At 31.8% G+C, this 17686-nt stretch overlaps 2 protein-coding genes across 2 annotated transcripts; both read right to left on the minus strand.

Moving 5' to 3' along the window:
• Positions 1–904: 904 nt before the first annotated feature.
• On the minus strand, positions 905–9984 carry LOC134689567 (fibrinogen-like protein A). The gene is made up of 5 exons (XM_063549538.1): positions 9922–9984; positions 8955–9100; positions 3151–3247; positions 2298–2462; positions 905–1560 (listed from the first exon to the last, which is right to left on the minus strand). The coding sequence occupies exons 1-5, from the start codon at positions 9950–9952 to the stop codon at positions 1346–1348; spliced, it is 654 nt and encodes a 217-aa protein (XP_063405608.1). The 5' UTR covers positions 9953–9984; the 3' UTR covers positions 905–1345.
• A 4052-nt stretch (positions 9985–14036) lies between these two features.
• On the minus strand, positions 14037–17416 carry LOC134689782 (uncharacterized). The gene is made up of 2 exons (XM_063549752.1): positions 16860–17416; positions 14037–14131 (listed from the first exon to the last, which is right to left on the minus strand). The coding sequence occupies exons 1-2, from the start codon at positions 17251–17253 to the stop codon at positions 14037–14039; spliced, it is 489 nt and encodes a 162-aa protein (XP_063405822.1). The 5' UTR covers positions 17254–17416.
• Between the last annotated feature and the right edge of the window lie 270 nt (positions 17417–17686).

The raw sequence follows: 17686 nt of genomic DNA on the forward strand, positions 1-17686 counted from the left end.
TGGAGAATATTATCTCCCACTGTAGAAATAAAATCATTATTTCATGATGGTAATACCCACACAGTATGCACATTGAACAACAAATCTATGTGACGTATAAACAATATTCTGACGTCTGACACTCAAATCAATTAATGTGTTCGTAGATAGTAGATGTGTTTGTGTTCTGTTAAATTGTTCCTTTTAAAAATTTTATACGATAATGACTAATGTACCCATATGTGGACTATTTTATTTATTGTGTCTTTTTATTTAACGCATCAACGTAAATATAACGAAGTTTGATGAGACTGTCATTACAGTAAGAGGGTTAGCGCTATGTTACCAGGTTTTATCCACCATTTTCTACATTTGAAAATGCCTGTACCAAGTTAGAAATATGACAGTTCTTGTTCATTCGTTTTGATGCGTTTTGTTAATTACCATGTGATTATGATATTTCCGAATTGATTTTCCTCTTAGTTCAGTTTGTTTGTGATTTTACTTTTTGAACAAATTAAATCGCTTTAACAATCGACAATGCAGTGCAAGAAAACCCTCAGAAGTTAATAGAGGACAAAATGTGCTTTTTTATGTTTAATCTTAGTTTGACAAGTTCACTTCACAATATTAATAAGGAATTGATCTATAATTGAGATAAACAAAAAAAAACACCAACTGTTAATTTGCCTAATCTATTGCTTGGATATAGTTCTGGTTTTTTTTGGCATTCAGATAAATTTTAGTGATGCCTGTTTCTGTATCTTTAACTTATACACACATTGTTTGTTTAGACACTTCTCACTAAGAATCGATAAATGATGACCTCAAGAGATCATTTAATGAATTTGTCAGGTTGCAATCTGAGTAATGTAAAACAAATTTATTTTTGTCGACCTGCACTTTCATTAATAATGTTTTCATAACATAATCGTATATTCGCTAACCCTTCTGAAGCACGTGAAATGACATTTTATACATACTTTGCAATACTCAATCTTTGGTATTCTACATTTTTATTGGTCTGGGTAATGTTGTGTGTCATTTAGTATTTTGTTCTTTTTGATATATGGATTTGTCAATTTTTGTTTTTTTCGAGTTATGAGTTTAAATGTCCCTTTTGTACATGTATCGCATGCCTCTTTTTTGGTCAAAATCAAAAAAGGAAGGAGTTTCAAATTTTTAATAAACATTCTGCTAAAAGACATCATCTAATTTTGAAATAATATTTTTGTCATAACTAATGAAACATTTTTTTTTTTTAATTTTCCGTAATGCCACTAATAATTCCAGTGTTTCAACTATTTCACAATTTAGTCAGGAATGGAAATAGTTTTATAGGCAGTTTTATTCATGAATTCAGCTCCTACAGTTTTCTTATCATCATTACTGACGTTTTAGCTGCGTTGCTGCTAAAAGTTCGCCAATACAGGTTAATGTTCAATTTTCTATTGAGTGCACTGTAACAACAGCTTTTATGCCACCATGGTCCATGAATGTCTACACAACTTCCACCAGCTTCATCATTACCCTGGTCAGTTGATGAAAACTTCATTCCATTGTGATAAGTCATTTGATCACCTATAAATCATAAATGAATCAATGACTAAAATGACAACAGTTACTGCTATTCGATAAGTTAACATTTAAATGAATATAACATACAACTTGCCAAATATTGTTGCTTTTTAATAACTTGATAAATTTCTATAATTTGCTACCAAGCTTCAATCAAATAATAATGATGTGAACAGAGCAAACAGATAATGGAAGAAACAGAATATGGTTTCGAGCTATGACGGTTGAATGTTGTTATTTATCTCGACAACACCTACGACTCACATCGATCGTAATAAGTAATGTGTAGCATTAACTGAATTATTTTTTTTCAGCTAATAGAATTGAGAATGGAAACATGTCAAAAAGACAACAAACCGACCAAAGAGCAAATACCGGCCGAAAGCCACTAATGGGTTTTCAACGAAATGAGAAAATCATGTATACTTCTTGCTTCTAAATGTGTATTCGTTCAGTGAAAATGGATGTCATGCTAAACTGCAAAACATAAAAACGTACTAAAATTTAAAAAAGGCAATCAAGACTAAAGCCAGGTGCCTTGAAAAAAATCTTTCTGAAACGTATCTGTATTATATATTTAATTGAGCATAATCATATGAAGCAACTACTTAAACTTTAAGTCTTCCATAGCTACATTGTATAATATGTAATATTGCCTTGATGTGTCAAAACGACGATTTATAACATAATGATCAACAGTTTGTGACGTTAGGTATTCAGTTAAGGTCATTATTATTTACCTGCATTTCCACTATATTCCCCGACAGTTAGTTTGTACTTAGAAGCTGCATCACCAATTATAAATGTTTTATACACAGCATACTTCTTCGTATTGGACAGGTCCGTCAGGTCTATTCTCAGCTCATATTTACCACTGGATGTCAGGCTGTGGATGTGTTTGTTTCCTTTTAAAACATAAGAAACACATGAAACAGCAGCGTTAAAAAATTATTTCTTAAATTGATAACAGAAGGGAAAGGAAAAGATTTATTTATGGTCAAAGGCAAATAATGTCAATTACGTAATAGTTAACCACATACAATATATGACAGGTTATGTTCGACTTTTGTCTTTGAATAGATATGAAACTCAAGTTAAAATAAAATATTCCAAGACTTTTCGAATCACACACTGTTCGTCCATACACAATAATGTTATCATGACAAAAATGATAGAAATCTTGCTTTTTCTATTTATTACATAAATTTTCAGATTTCCGCCTTTTTTCACACACATATCCCATGCCTATCAAATGTGTGATGTAAGATATTTTTTAAGTTCTGATTATGAAAATAATTTTAAACGCCCCGTGAGTTAACTTTAATTTTTTAGGATAAGTTTGAAATTGCGATAAAATGATTCCTTCCATGGCAATCATTGACAAAATGATTTTGTATGTGTACCTAGAACTGGGTGTGATCTCATGTGCTCCAAGAGGGTAAGCAAATACTGCTTCACATGGCAACCGACGTGCAGCCAAAAGTTTTTCTTGGTACATTTTGAATGTTTCAAGCATCGGCGTAATGACAAGATATTTTGATCCAGTGATAAATCAGTAACTTCATTAATTTTTTGTCCTTTAAGTGTACGTACCTAGCCAGTATTCGCTATCAACATTTCCAAACCCGTTCTCGCAATCTTTCCAACTTCTCTGAAAGTTAACAGTCCCATCTAATCTTCTCTGGATTATCTAGAGTAGATAACAAGTAATACAAATAAGAATTTAGCTACTCTGAACCAGGTTTAATTCACTATTTCTTTTTCTGAATGCCTTCAACCAGTCAGGAATAGAACAGTTGTTATTCGTTTTTATGATGTGTGTCAATAAAGGCAACCGTAGTAAACCGCTGTTCGAAAGTCATAAATCATTTGAGAGACAACATATCCGGGTTACAAACTAAAACCGAGGCAAACACATCAACTATAAGAGGAAAACAACGAAAAAACAGAAACACAGAAGTACAACAAAAACTAACGATAATGTAACATGCACACACATAAACGAATCTATAAGATTTAAAAGCTTTTGATGATGCCATTTGATTAAGGACTTTCCGTTTTTTTATTTTTTCCGGTTTTTTTTTTGTCATTTACTTTTTTGAAACAACTCAATGTAACATTGATCTATTAAAGTCCATTGTCAATTCTGATTTGATACTATAATTAGTGATTTATTTAAGATATTGTTCTGCGGGGAAATATTTCATTGACAATTAAGAGCAAGTAAACATAACAACTGTGTATATTTAAAAAAATTTGTGTGTAATATTGAAGTATTTCAAATGTTTTTTTTTTAAATTCAATATGCATATTTTGTTAAACTACCATATCAATAGTAATTGTTTCATGAAAGATGTGATTTCGTATATAATTGAAGAAGAACAAAACTTAATACTTGAAGATATCACTTTTAACATACCCGTCATTTTTTTCTAAAAGATGCATGTTAATAAATAGTCCCACTGGTTGGTGCAGATATAGAGCAGAATTGCTCACTTGACGAGGAAAGCATGAGACTTTGCACAGTAATTCTTGGTTGTATACTCCTTGATTTCAGCTATGGACCAACCCGGAAAAATCCAATATGGCTGCCATTTTTAAGATAGCGGTAAACCGTTAAAATTTCAAAATTGTCCGAAAGGTATTCCATATAGTTTCGGAAATTGATGTAATGCTTTTTTTTTTTAAATATAACTCACATCACATCTTCCTTTATCTATCCATGTTCTTGAATTTGTTATCAATTAACTTTAAGATATAGATAAAATATTTTGGTTATATTTAGAACGCATACATTTGCAATATGGCTGCATATACAAAAACAAATAGTGAAAATCAAAAAGTTAATCAATAAGTAACATGTTATTGTTATTAAATCTCTTTCAGTTTTAATGGTTGGCATGAAACAAATTGAAGTGAGTCGATTAAACGTTGATATAGTTCGATTCAATATGGTGGCATATAAGGTAACTTATCTGAATTTTGAGGCTTTGCCGAGGGCACCTTGCCTCGGGTCTCTTCAATGCCACGTCTTACGTCACTTATCGGGCTTTCATTTGCCGTACCCACTATATCGTCAAATTATTCTATGTAACCAATAGGTGTGCCATTCTGTAGGCTGATGTGACGATTGTCATCATTCAAATCATTTAAGGGACTATTTCTTTTTCCATCTACGTAAAAGTCACGTGTAAACAAAAAATCTAGTAGTGATATTTGACACATTTCTATGATAAAACAAATGACTGAGCTGAACCATTTGTGTTAATTTAGTAAGTAAGGGAACACAGAATAAATGTGTAAAAACTATGGAGCTATTAAATTTGTTCAAAGTATTAAATTTCTAAAGAAGTTATTGTGTTAAAAATGGGATTTTTTACAATAAGAAGCAACATCGCAAAAGGATACTCGGGGTTTGCTAATTTACAGAAAAATTAATCACACTTCGTACCCCGAAAATTTAACCACATATGTAAAAATGTCTCTGCTTCGAAACAAGCCATCATACATATACAAGTTTATGATATGGGCTGAGCAACAGAAGAAAAAGTTACCATTACCGCCTATGGCGAAACAATTGCGCATATCTTCTAAGAAAAAATCCTGAGATATCTTAAGATGATTTCACCTTGTACACTACAGCAAATAGTGAAAATGGTTGTTAGAATTTTTTTTATTTATACCTAGTAATCATAAATGGTTTAAGATAATTATTATTGATTAAGATCAGCCAAAATGCAATGAAATGTTCACTTTTAAAATGCATTACTGGCACGGGGCTGAACACTTTTTTAGGCACAATCATAACTTTGTTTACCCCCCCCCCCCCGAGAAATCCGCAAGGAATTGTTTATTTAATTGGATAAGGCAAGAAATAACTTACATGTAATATTATTAAATTGTAAGTAAACATGACACAATATAGTCTTGGTTATGTAATAATCACTATGGTCTATAGAATTAACTGATAGTCAAGGGAGATAACACACTTCACTTCACACGAGTTAAGTGAGATACAGCATGTGCTTTTATCCAATGATTTGACCCTGGTCAGTAAATATCATATGCAAATAAACAGAAAACAAACATGTACATGTATTAAGAAAATCATGAATTACTATTTTTAATTCACACGAGCAAAACACTAGATATTGACATTTCCCAGTGAAAAGGGGGAGTGTCAAATCTTCTTGAAAACAATATTGCTTTTCAACTATTATGCTAGTTAAAATTGTAGCTACTACTCATTGCTTCTAATATAAACGGTTGAAATGAAGGTAGCTAAGCAACAAGGGAGAAGCATTTTTCTTTCTTTGTGATAAAACTGTCAAGAGTTAGATTTGTCTCTCTTAATAATACTTATGTATTTAAATTAAATAATATCACAGCTTGAGTAAATTGTTTGTCTTATTTCACTTCCAGACATATCATTACTATTTAACATGAAATGACAAACTAAAGGTTTTAAAAAGTCCTGAATAACTGGAAAGCATTTTGTTTTATCAGGCAAGCTCTAAATTATTTAATGATTGTATTTGTGCAATTGAAATTTCAGTCGGTATGTTAGAAATATGCTAATATGAAAACTGTTATGGTCTTGATATTAAATGAAAAGGCTTGGTTGCTGATCTTTTCGACTCGATATTTCGAGATAAATCTTGCGGCAACTGTTTCTCATGTAACACTGCAAACTATATTTAGCACTATTTTGATCTGTCATTATTTAATGACGCCATAATACATGTGATGTCACAATGTTTCCTTTAATACCTCATGTGGATTTCTCACTGATAAAAGTTTTCACTGAAATACATGTAAAAAACTTTCTTTCTCAAATAGAGTTATGTGAAAGGACAAGTTTTTGAAAATTTTCACTTCATTGCTCTCTAATTACATGATAAAAAAGAATGTCTCAGTAGTTTGAGTGGTTTCCACAGTATTAGATACCAGATGTCCACTAGTAATAATAATTATTTTGGTGGGTTTTGTTTTATAAAATCTCCATTTCTGCATAATTTCTCTGTCAAAATGCACTTTAGACACAAGAAAATGTTATGGAATGCTTTATCAGGGTCAGTGTATTGTAATTCAAGGTTATCATCAGAAGTTTTGTCCTTGTTATGAATAGTGAAGGTATACTGGAAGAAATTAATAAAACATACACATTATATTAAAAATAAATGAATATAGCGACAAAAGTGTCATTGCCATATATATATATATATGGCTGAAACGACTTTATTTTTTTTAGAAATGGACAAAAAATACACAGATTTATTCAGAATGTCATACGGATAAAGATCACCTAAAATATTTGAAAAAATCAGAAATATGGATTTCAATATGGGACAAGATCCCTAATGCGCCTTGAAATGAGGAACTCAATAGTCACGTGTAAACAAAAAATCTCTGTGTAGTGATATTTGACACATTGCTATGATAAACAAAGGACTGAGCTGAACCATTTGTGTTTATTTAAAAAGTAAGGGAACACAGAATAAATGAGTAAAAACTATCGAGCTATTTAATGTGTTCAAAGTATTAATTTTTTGAAGTATGGTTCTTAAATGAACTCCTGGTCAGCATTTTAATAGTGTTGATGGTAGCAGTTTGGCGGAACTGTCATGGTTCGTTTTAAAACTTGAAATCTCCCCTCTACTGTTAACAAATGCCGCATTTATCACTTTGTTGCTTATGGTAAGTGTGGGAGTACTCAGATTTGTCATTGCGCCGATTTTGTCCAAAATATCTAGCCAAAGTATAACATCGTTTGTTAAAAGCACTTTGCACACATCCTAATGTATTCCTACTCTATCAATGTCGAGAGAGAGGTTCTTTATCATCTTCCAAATAACCAGCTGTTCACCCAAACCACGTAGCGTTACGGTCTTCGAATCTTCATTATCTGCTTGAATTAATTTCGCATTCAATAATGTTATCATTGCAGTAGTGTCCATAACCATGCTCATATTCTGGTCATATAACTATAGTTCCTCTTACTGGTAGGCATTCTCCAATGGTTCGTATGATGACAATATCAGACGAGGACGTGAACATTTGCCATGAGGTGATGTTTCATGACCAGTAGACTCGGGAGTCGAACGTGAGCCTATTGGCCCGATCCGTTACTGTTTAAAGACTCCGTTGTTGGTTTTGCGCTAGGATTTGCTCTGTACCCTGGTGAAGGTGACCATTGCCTTAAATAACCGAGAGTTTATCCATGGAGATGTTGATGTTGTTTTTAGTAACTATATGATATCTTGTCGGTGGTGTGTTACTGATAGACATTAAACTTAAATGTTTTTCTTTCTGGCGATCTACCGCGATTATATTGCCCAGGGGATCTTCCACATGTATACGGATAAGGTGATCTTTCATTGATCTGGTGATCTTTTCACGATTATATTGATCAGAATGCCCAAGGTTATATTGATCAGCCACGGTAACGCTTACGCTGATTAGTTGAAAGCATAACCTCATGTAGTTTTCTGACAATTTGAGTGAAGTTACACACCTCATTTTCCAAAGGACTGCTTATATTCCTATTTTCGGTTGGTGATAATCCCTTGTCAGCAAAGAAGACATGCCGATGGGCATACTTGGCATTTGTTTATCCATTTTTCGCCATCTGGTTGGCTATTGAAAGTTTCAATCGTTTTAACGCCGTGTTAATCGTTCTGGGCTCCTCTGCGTCTCTATTTCTAGTACATGCCTTGCATAATCTTCGTCTTTACATCCTCATAGGAATGTTTCGATTGTAATTCGCTCTGATCGTCTTTCTTGCTGAAGCGCTGCATCAATTCTTTTCTGAAGGCCTTGGCATTATAACATACATAATCTTTGTTTTCCTTGCGAACGTTCTCCAAGACAACATCGGCAAGGCAATCACACGTCTTTTTCCTGTTTTCACATTGTTGGTTTCCTTTGCCCTTTCCTGTATCGGTCCGTTGAGTCATCCGGCTGTAGTGGCAAGCCTGTTAGAGCTCCAGTAGCTTATGTGGTTGTTATTATTTGAGTCATAAATGGGTGAAGGGAGATTTGCCTTTGACTCGACAGGGATGACACTGTTAGTGGGTATTTGAGAAACATGATAGGATCCAATTCTAGCCAATTGTTTCTGTAATGGTGTGCTGCTCTGAACCAAATACGATTAAATCATAGTAGGTGGTAAGTGTGCTAAGTAGACGCAAAAGCCATTTGCTGGTATCCATGATCAGTACTAGAGGTCTCTAGTTTCCTCTCAAATGGAGGTTGTTGTTGAATTATTTGACCTGTCTCATTCAGGGGCATTACTTCAAAATTTAACAATGGTGAATTTCATTGATTTTACGAAAATCAATGAAAAGGTGTATGTGTTCAGACAAGGTATATTCAAAAATTATATGTTTTAAACTTACAGTCCATCCTCCGCCATCTGTAGTCATATCACAATAAACTTTTACCTCAGATTTATCGGGATAAATCGGGTATACATCGGAATGGGATATATATTTTTGCAGTTCAGTACAATCCGTTGCTGTCGTCATTTTACACACTCCAGAAGCTATGATATAAATAATAACTATTGGTATGTGGACAATTTGTTATGATTAAACGTGTTATAATAATTCATACATATTCATGAATCGTTAAACTATTTATTATTACGAGATATTATGAAATGATATTAGAAATGTTGGATTAGCTTATATATTAATATCGGTTAGATGTCTCATTCCTCAGATGTACCACAATAGAAAGTTGTATCTCTCAATTCATATACAAATCAAAGTAATACTATCGCATATTCTCTTCTGGGAAAGGTCTATCATGATTTGCCCTTGAGGGGAGATCTGTCACGTATCACATCAAAACTTGTGAATAATGACTACAAAGTGATTGAAAAAATGGCTTAAAGATATTGTTCACCTATATCGAAATCAAAACATGTGCATTAGCTTATCGTCAGAACATTGTTGATTTGTAAAAAACCATAACTAATACTTTATCTCCGTCAAAACCGTGATTGCTTCAATAATGTACAAACTATAACAATTTTCACTTGAACATATATATTCTAAATTTTAAAGCGTACCAAACAGCTTGAAAAAGTCTGGTGTCGATGTTCAACACGGAGCACTGACTTATTATACTGCTATAAGTAGGGTTAAAAAAGACAAAATCTACGTTAAAACACACAATAATATTTAACATTTAAACAAACAGGTTAATCATGTTAATCGAATCAAGAGAGTTATGACCATTTGATATTAACTTTTTTTATTGATTTTTTTTACATAAACACTCAAACTAAAACTAACAGCATTACAAATTTTCATTCAAGGTTAGACTTTATCTTAATAAGCAGTCAATACTTTTACTTACTTTTTACGTCCCGTGTCAACATTCGAAGCATTTCGGAAACTTGTTTTTCCCCTCCAGATTCTGAAAAAAGATTTGTTTTATTATTTGTCTATGAGAAATTTATGATGTTTACGCAACTAATCACAATATTTAATAATTCAATATCGATATTCTTCAATTTGTTATAAAGAAAGTTGAAATCCAAGAGATATCCAATTTACCTTCTCCTTCAACCCATGCCTACTCTAGTTTAGTTGTGGTAAGACCGCCCATTCGAGGAATGATTTAGGAACACCAAATTTTATCGCCTTAACATAACCCGTCTGCTTCAACAATGCGCGAATCATAAACGGTAAAGAAATCTGGGTCAAAGTATGGCAACATATGAAACAATGTAAACAAAAAAATTATAACATGGTTTATGTTAAATCAAAACACAAGAATACAAGATGATAGGAAGAAATACATTAATTGCATGGAACTGCAAAGTTCTGCTTTTTGAAAGATACAACAAGTATTTTAGAAATTATGATATTGTTCCGAGGTTTCAACATGTATAATGTTTCTTTTACCAGGGCTTTATTTATTAATTTAGTATGAAACATATGAAGCAGGAGATGTGATATGTGGGTGAACAACTCAACAACACAAACAGAAATAACTATAAGTACGTCGACAACAAATAGTCTTCAATAGTAAACTTATTTCCATACAATAAATTAGTTGAAATCCCAACGAATAAGGAGCAGTTGAAAAAAGTGTCAAAAAAATTGGTTTGACTTATCTTACTAAAGGCATGGATAACCTAAGCTGTATTTGGCAAATCTTTGCTCTTCAACTTCGTATTTTAGTAGACCATTTTTTTTATTTTTTTTTTTATCTTTTTTGGATTTGAGCGTCACTGATGAGTCTTTTGAAGACGAAATGCGTCTGGCGTATATACTGAATTTAGTCCTGGTATCTAAGATGAGTTTATTTATGTTCAAATCGCACACATATAAACTATAAACTAAATAGTGAAACTGGTGTTTTTCGTTTATCATACCATTTGAGATAGCGGTTTATCGCGTCGTTACTGGTGACATTATTGAGTTCTTAGGTTTTATATCTTGAATATATTCTCCCTGGATCAATAATGTTTTGTCTATACAATATAGGTCTACCTAATTGATGCCTGTCTACAAGTTACCTGAAGTTGCTGAAAACTTTACACCAAAGTCTTTTGTTATATCATGTATAATCATAACACATCTTCGTTATGTATCTTTTTTACATAATAACAAAATGGAAATACCTGTAAGAATTAACTTGATGTTTTCCTTTAGCTTTCCTTTCATTTGGAGAATTTCTTTGTACACTTCCATTTCTTGAAAAAAACAACATTAGAATTTCAGCAAACAAACATAGTTTCTGAAAGTGATATGATGTATGAATATTACTATTTGATAATATTCCTGTTACATGTATATACATATTTCTTCAAAATGAACTTTAATTCTTGGTGTGAACATTTGTCTTATTCTAACACATTTTTGCATTTTATATGTTTTTTCTGTACTTACTGTTGAGAATATGCTGCGTGTCTTTCTTTATATCGTTTCCACTAATGTTATGGTTTTCTGGTAGACATGTTTCTATAATAAAAAAGTTACAAAATACATTGTTTAAAAGAAATTATTTTCAAATTATTTTTTTTTTATCATTCTAATTTTTTTTAATGTATAAACTAAGCAAAACAAAATAAAATAAAACAGATATGCTTACATTTCGACCTATACTTATGCATATTTATAAATAAAATATAAATAAGATGTGAATTGGATAACTGTTTTCTTCTTTGTCTTCTTGAAAAGAAATGTCATTATGGAAAGGAATATAGTTTGCACATTAATTTTACAAATATTAAGAGTGTTAACGACATACAGTTACAAGCTTGCTTTACAAATGAGGAATGTAATTATGTGTTACTTATTTTTGACAGTTAAATGTTAAACCCATCATAGATACTAGGATTGAAATTTTGTATATGAGCCCGACGTCCACGTTAAAAACACAGGGTAAAATATATGTCATACAGTGACAAATCGTGGTAAAATCACGATATATTCAAGCCCACATAAATAATTTCATAATTAAATTCGTTTAAGAAGATTTTGAAGCTTTTTTTCAAATTTTGATCTTTGTTTATATAATTTGTAAAATGATGTGTAGATAATATCTATCAAAGTAATGAATTGATAGATAGCATAGTAATATTGGTCCTTTTTTTTCTTTTTGTCGGCGGCTTTGTCTTAAGATTTATTTTCTTACAAAAAGTACTTTCAGATGTCTCTGTAAGTTTATTTTTCAGAATTAACAATCATGAAAACTATCGTTGATAGTTATTTGCACAATTGGATAAGGCAATACACAAAGCAGACCAATGTAACAGTACTCTTAAAAAAAACTCTTTTAAAAAAGATGGTCAAACAAAGGCATCACAAAACATACGTCCACAACTTATGGAATACAATTCAAATGATATTATTAGTGCTGTCTATCAAATTGTCTATGAGTACTAGGTGTTATATGATTATCATAACTACCATATTTATCAACTATAAGTCAAAGCCCAACATTGTCCGTTCAAAGGATCAATATTATACGGGTTTACCTGACAGGATGGTAAACTATAATAACATGTATGAGCGTTTTTTGTCGTAATGTTTCATTGTTAGATCAAGTATTGCAAATCACTGATATACAGTTGTCAGCATATTAGTATATAGATAAAGGACGATGTGGTGTGAGTGCCAATGAGACAACCGTCCGTCATAATAACAATTTATAAAAGTAAACCTTTATAGGTCAATGTACGGCCTTCCACATGGAGCCTTGGCTAAAACTGAATGACAAGCTATAAAGGGCCCCAAATTTACTACCATTCAAACGGGAAAAATCAACAGTCTGATCTATATGAAAAACGAGAAACGAAAAACACTTATAAATTACATAAACAAAAGACAACTTCTGTACATAAGATTCCGGACTAAGAACAGGTGCAAACATTCGCAGTGGAATTTAACATTTAAATGGTACCTAACCTTCTCCCTTTTTCCGAAACAATAGCATAACATCAAAAGATAGAAAAACACACGATAAAATATCAATTAGAAAGCTTAACATAATCAAAAAACGTAAATTAACACACTATGATCGAATTTTGATATGCGATATCTGAATGCAAATGTACAGTTAATAAGATATTAGAGACAAACATTTAAGTCCAAACAATGCCGTGGCAATACGTGTTATAAAATCGGCGTGACAAGTGTTAAACAATTCAACCTTGAGAAAAAATGGCTTGATCCTGCACAAGTCGAAACAAAAACCCTCACCCTACCAGTGGAATAACAGTTCTAAATAAAAGCAAACTCAAACCATCATTTGTTAGTTACTTTACTCATCAGTACGTTACAAAATAATAATAAAAGGAAAACAAAAAAGAGACAACGTACAGGTTTTGGTTACTGTAAACTTCTTCAAACCCAATAACAACTAATATACTAGCTCTAGAAAATTTTGAAATACATGAATACATGAACATCGTTAGAATTCATCGACACAGATGTCATCTAAGCACTAAAGAGCTCTTGCTTATGATTAAGTTATATGTCAAATGAGGTCATTACAAGTCTATAATCAACCTCATTGTCATAAGTAATTATGCGACGTTTAATTTGAACGTCATTTAGATCGGTTGTACGTCAATTTTTAAATATCTAGTATTAAAACAAACCCGTTGTGCAATTCAAATCATTGACTAATTCGGCTAGCAAAAGACGAATTCACATGGTATAAATCTGATTTATATTTTTTTTATTGAATCTATGACATGAATTCAAACAAATTTGAAACTAAAATGCATAATCATACGAGTTCACGTACTTATTTATCTATAGAAATGAATATGTGTGCGTTAACATTCAAAATAAGAACGACAGGTGACTTCAATGGTTCTAGCACGAACTGCTGATTATTATAACTAGTTCATGCATTGCATAATTGTTCATTATTTCCCTGTCAGTTTTTCGTTCAAATGCAGAACAAAAGAGTAAAATAATTACAAGACTTGTAAATAAGTTTAGATTAGAAATTTAAAAGACCAAAATGAGAAACTGACCTTGTAATTCATACAAAATGTCGTCCACCCTCGAATCCTCGTCAAATGATTTTCGCCCATTATTTATTTCTACAAAAGAAAATGACAAGTTCCTGTTTGTATGTTTTATTGACGAATTATCGGTCTGTGTTTTTTGTTAATGTAGGTACATAAAATGTAAGACATTTAGATATATGTAAACACATATGTAGATTTTACATATCAATTGTTGCATATATTTAAAAAATTATAACAAAACATTCTCTCTTTCGAATTCTTATAGACGAAACCACATGCTCGGTTTTATAGTTTGACTTTTTGATACAGTAAAGATGTTCTGTCACCTAAATTACTTACATTACACTGAGTGATTGCATCTCATTAATCCAAGAGAAACTGAGTTAGATTATTCTAAACAAGGACGTCTGCTCCTTATTATTAGCGAGTCTTCAACGCAGCGAGAAATTCTCGCACACGCCGGCGAGCTTATGATGATCCCTAAACAATAATGCATCCACGTTCATTGAAATGGACTTCATCCGTAACATCTAAACATATGAAGGGACACAATTTTAAAACATGCTGGACATACTAAAGTTTCCTGGGATTAGAAAGGCGAAAAAATGTGCAGAGTTAATCCTGTTTTTTAGTAATCATATATCTCTCATTTTAATGAGAGAATAGTTAACAGAAGAAACTTATCTGATACTGATCTACATAAAAGAACAATGGAATACTTAGTAGTAGCTTATATTGACAAGTCAGCTCCGGGCCTCAAGTTTATAGATCGCAAGATATTATGTTCATCAAATTCATCATATAGAAACCCATACTATCCATTCCGTAAGTGTTTATAGTATTATGACATCATAAACAATACGAGTGGAACATAATGCAAATAACTTGTTTTATTTCTGTATTTCCGATGCTAAGACCATATGAGAACCGATATTGTTCCAACCATGACATATTTGAAAACTTGACAACAGTATTAAAACGACAGATTTGTACAAGAACAACTAAAGAATAGAATATATAAATCAGTTGAACTTGTCATATTTATTAAATAGATACAAATGGATATACATTTTAAACACAGAGTAGACGTGACAATGGTCGATGGATAGTAATTCTTCCAATACCAAAAAGAAAATAGGTACATATTAGAGAGTACTCGCAGTTCCTAACAGCTAGTTGAAAATAAGTTAAAGCGTAAAAAGAAAAAAACCTCCAAGATTAAAACATTCAATGTTATAAGTGTAAAGACAGTCATAGAACATATAGAAACATATAGAAAAACAGGAACTTGTACAATGCCAAACTTTGAGTATATAAAGATTGTAGTACCAAGAATGTTCATGTGTGCATCATGATTGGTTTGAATTATTTGATAACAGAATAAACATTCACACAAAAAAAAACATTCAAAGATTTATTTACCGTGTTGAATAGGTAATATCATAGAACACGTTTATTTAAAGGATTGGCATAGGGGCATTAAGCCCTAGTTTTGGCCCGAGAAGATTAAATGTGTGATAACTATTTCAAATTGGCACATAACGTTGAGAAATGCATAGGGTCAAGAAATCTAAATAAAAAACATGAAGATTTTTATCTGATGACGTCACAATTACGTCATAATATGTACTTTTTTCACAAAAACGATGAAAAATACAAAATTTATGCAGTTTTCTGACTTTATTTCCGTGTAGGAAACATCCTGCGCAGCCGAGAAACAACAAAATAATTTAACAAAAGCTTTATTATAACTATTGGCATTATCTCACCAAATATAAAGTTGTTTCTTGGGTGCGCACATACTTTTTCAGTCTAAAATATACTTCAAATTTGATGAAAAAACAAGGAAAATCACAAAATTTAACAAAATATGCAAATTAGGTTAAGATTTGTTGCCATGGTTACTTGTTACTATGTCAAATTTGTTTTGTTTTTCTAAGTACCTTATACCTAAGACAAGTTTTCAGTAATTTAAGAATATGTAAGATAACTTTAGAATTTGCAGTAATTTTTGGGCCAAATAAGGGCCTTATTGCCCCATCTCTCCCAGATCGTATCTAAATTTCAGATTTACATCATCCTCGTATAATGTTTGTATCTTTAAACGAATTCAGTAAAGGTTTTGTGTAATATGTGGTAACAAAATTCAAAATTCTTTATAAGTAATACATTAAATTTGTTCATTGAAACCAAAAAAGTCACTACAGACCGAGCAGAGCGAACTAGTTTTGATATACAATCACCATGAGACGGGACTAAAGGAACATGATCGTCCGAAAAGTGAGAAACAAATTGTCTGATTTGTCATAATTTGTTGTCGAGTTTCTGGTGTATAACTGAAATGTCTGAGTCTAAGAAAGGACAGTTATTGCAATTGATATTATGCTAATTCAAATGAGTTCATTTGGGGAAAAAATGCTGCAGTATATATCATCTAACTAGAAAATATCATCAAAATACCGACAAATGTTGTTGAATATTTTCTATCAGATGAAATTAAGACTCTTTACAGATTCTTGCTTAAAACTGTGAGTTTCATTTTTTCATTGATTTCAAAATTTTTGTATCGTTATTTTCGATGTTTTAAAAGAATGATGTTGTTTATTCAACCAATTGATGGTATTATAAGACAACCATTTATATAATCAATTTAACATTCTTTCATTGAAGTGAAGATAATGAAACTCACTATGTAAATGGTTCACGCTATCAATTTTTTTTATGTGAAAGCTTTACTTTAATGTGTTCCTGTCTGCGTTGCTGATTATTAGTATTAATAATATAAGAATATTATATTTACCTTGATTCCGCACAGATTCTAACAGTTTCACTTGTCCTTGTTCCTTCAAAATATCATTTATTCCCTGCATGGTCATATTTCTGATAAAGTCTATGGTTGAGTTTTCGTCAAATGATGTTTTAAAAATATCCTGAATTTGCTCTTGCACAGCATTTTGAATAGTTTCTCTCATAAGTGTTCTGATGTAAACTTTGATTTTCCTGTTGATGGTATTCGTATCTAGCATGGCAACCAGTGGTGCTCCCTTGTCGCTTATCAGAGGAATAGACAATGAATTGTCATTCTCTATATCTTTGGTGTCTGATCCTGATGCTGCTACATATATATCACCAGACCAGACCAAGCAGAAAACAATCACTTTGACCATTACATTTAATGTCCTATAGCACGTCATTATCCCAAGTGATTTTCCTCTATAAACTTATCTCTATGTTACAACCAATAGTTGTATAAATAAGAAACAGCAGAACTTTCTTCACTTTTGAGAAACAGTTGATATTTTTGCAGTTTATTGTTTTTAGTTTAAACAAAATCGAAAACTGTTGCAGTAGATCTAATGAATATGTCTTGAAGTGATAAACAAGTAAAACAAACTTCGTGTAGATGTTATCTCTTCACATGCAGATAAACAAACTATCGCGATATGTCATGTAGCAAGTGTAGTAAACACAATTGATTTAAGTGTTCGAAACTATGTAGTATTTCCGTCTTTAAGAAGGATCGCTATGATAGAAGACCTTATCTCAAAACCGTGATAGCTTTACCTAATTTCAATCATCGTAAAGATAATGTTATATGTGGTTGTTGTTTCCCTTTTCGCCGAATGG

The sequence above is a fragment of the Mytilus trossulus genome, chromosome 11 (genome assembly GCF_036588685.1).
Source record: "Mytilus trossulus isolate FHL-02 chromosome 11, PNRI_Mtr1.1.1.hap1, whole genome shotgun sequence".
Classification (NCBI taxonomy): domain Eukaryota; kingdom Metazoa; phylum Mollusca; class Bivalvia; order Mytilida; family Mytilidae; genus Mytilus; species Mytilus trossulus.

Excerpts from the sequence above, each read along its gene's own strand:
- LOC134689567 (XM_063549538.1), bottom strand. The coding sequence starts at position 9,952 with ATGCTTCGAATGTTGACACGGGACGTAAAAA. Across the intron at positions 3,248-8,954 it reads CAGATGGCGGAGGATGGACT|ATAATCCAGAGAAGATTAGA; the intron begins GTAAGTTTAAAA and ends TATCTACTCTAG. Across the intron at positions 2,463-3,150 it reads TGATAGCGAATACTGGCTAG|GAAACAAACACATCCACAGC; the intron begins GTACGTACACTT and ends ATGTTTTAAAAG.
- LOC134689782 (XM_063549752.1), bottom strand. The coding sequence starts at position 17,253 with ATGACGTGCTATAGGACATTAAATGTAATGGTCAAAGTGATTGTTTTC. Across the intron at positions 14,132-16,859 it reads AGAATCTGTGCGGAATCAAG|AAATAAATAATGGGCGAAAA; the intron begins GTAAATATAATA and ends TTTCTTTTGTAG.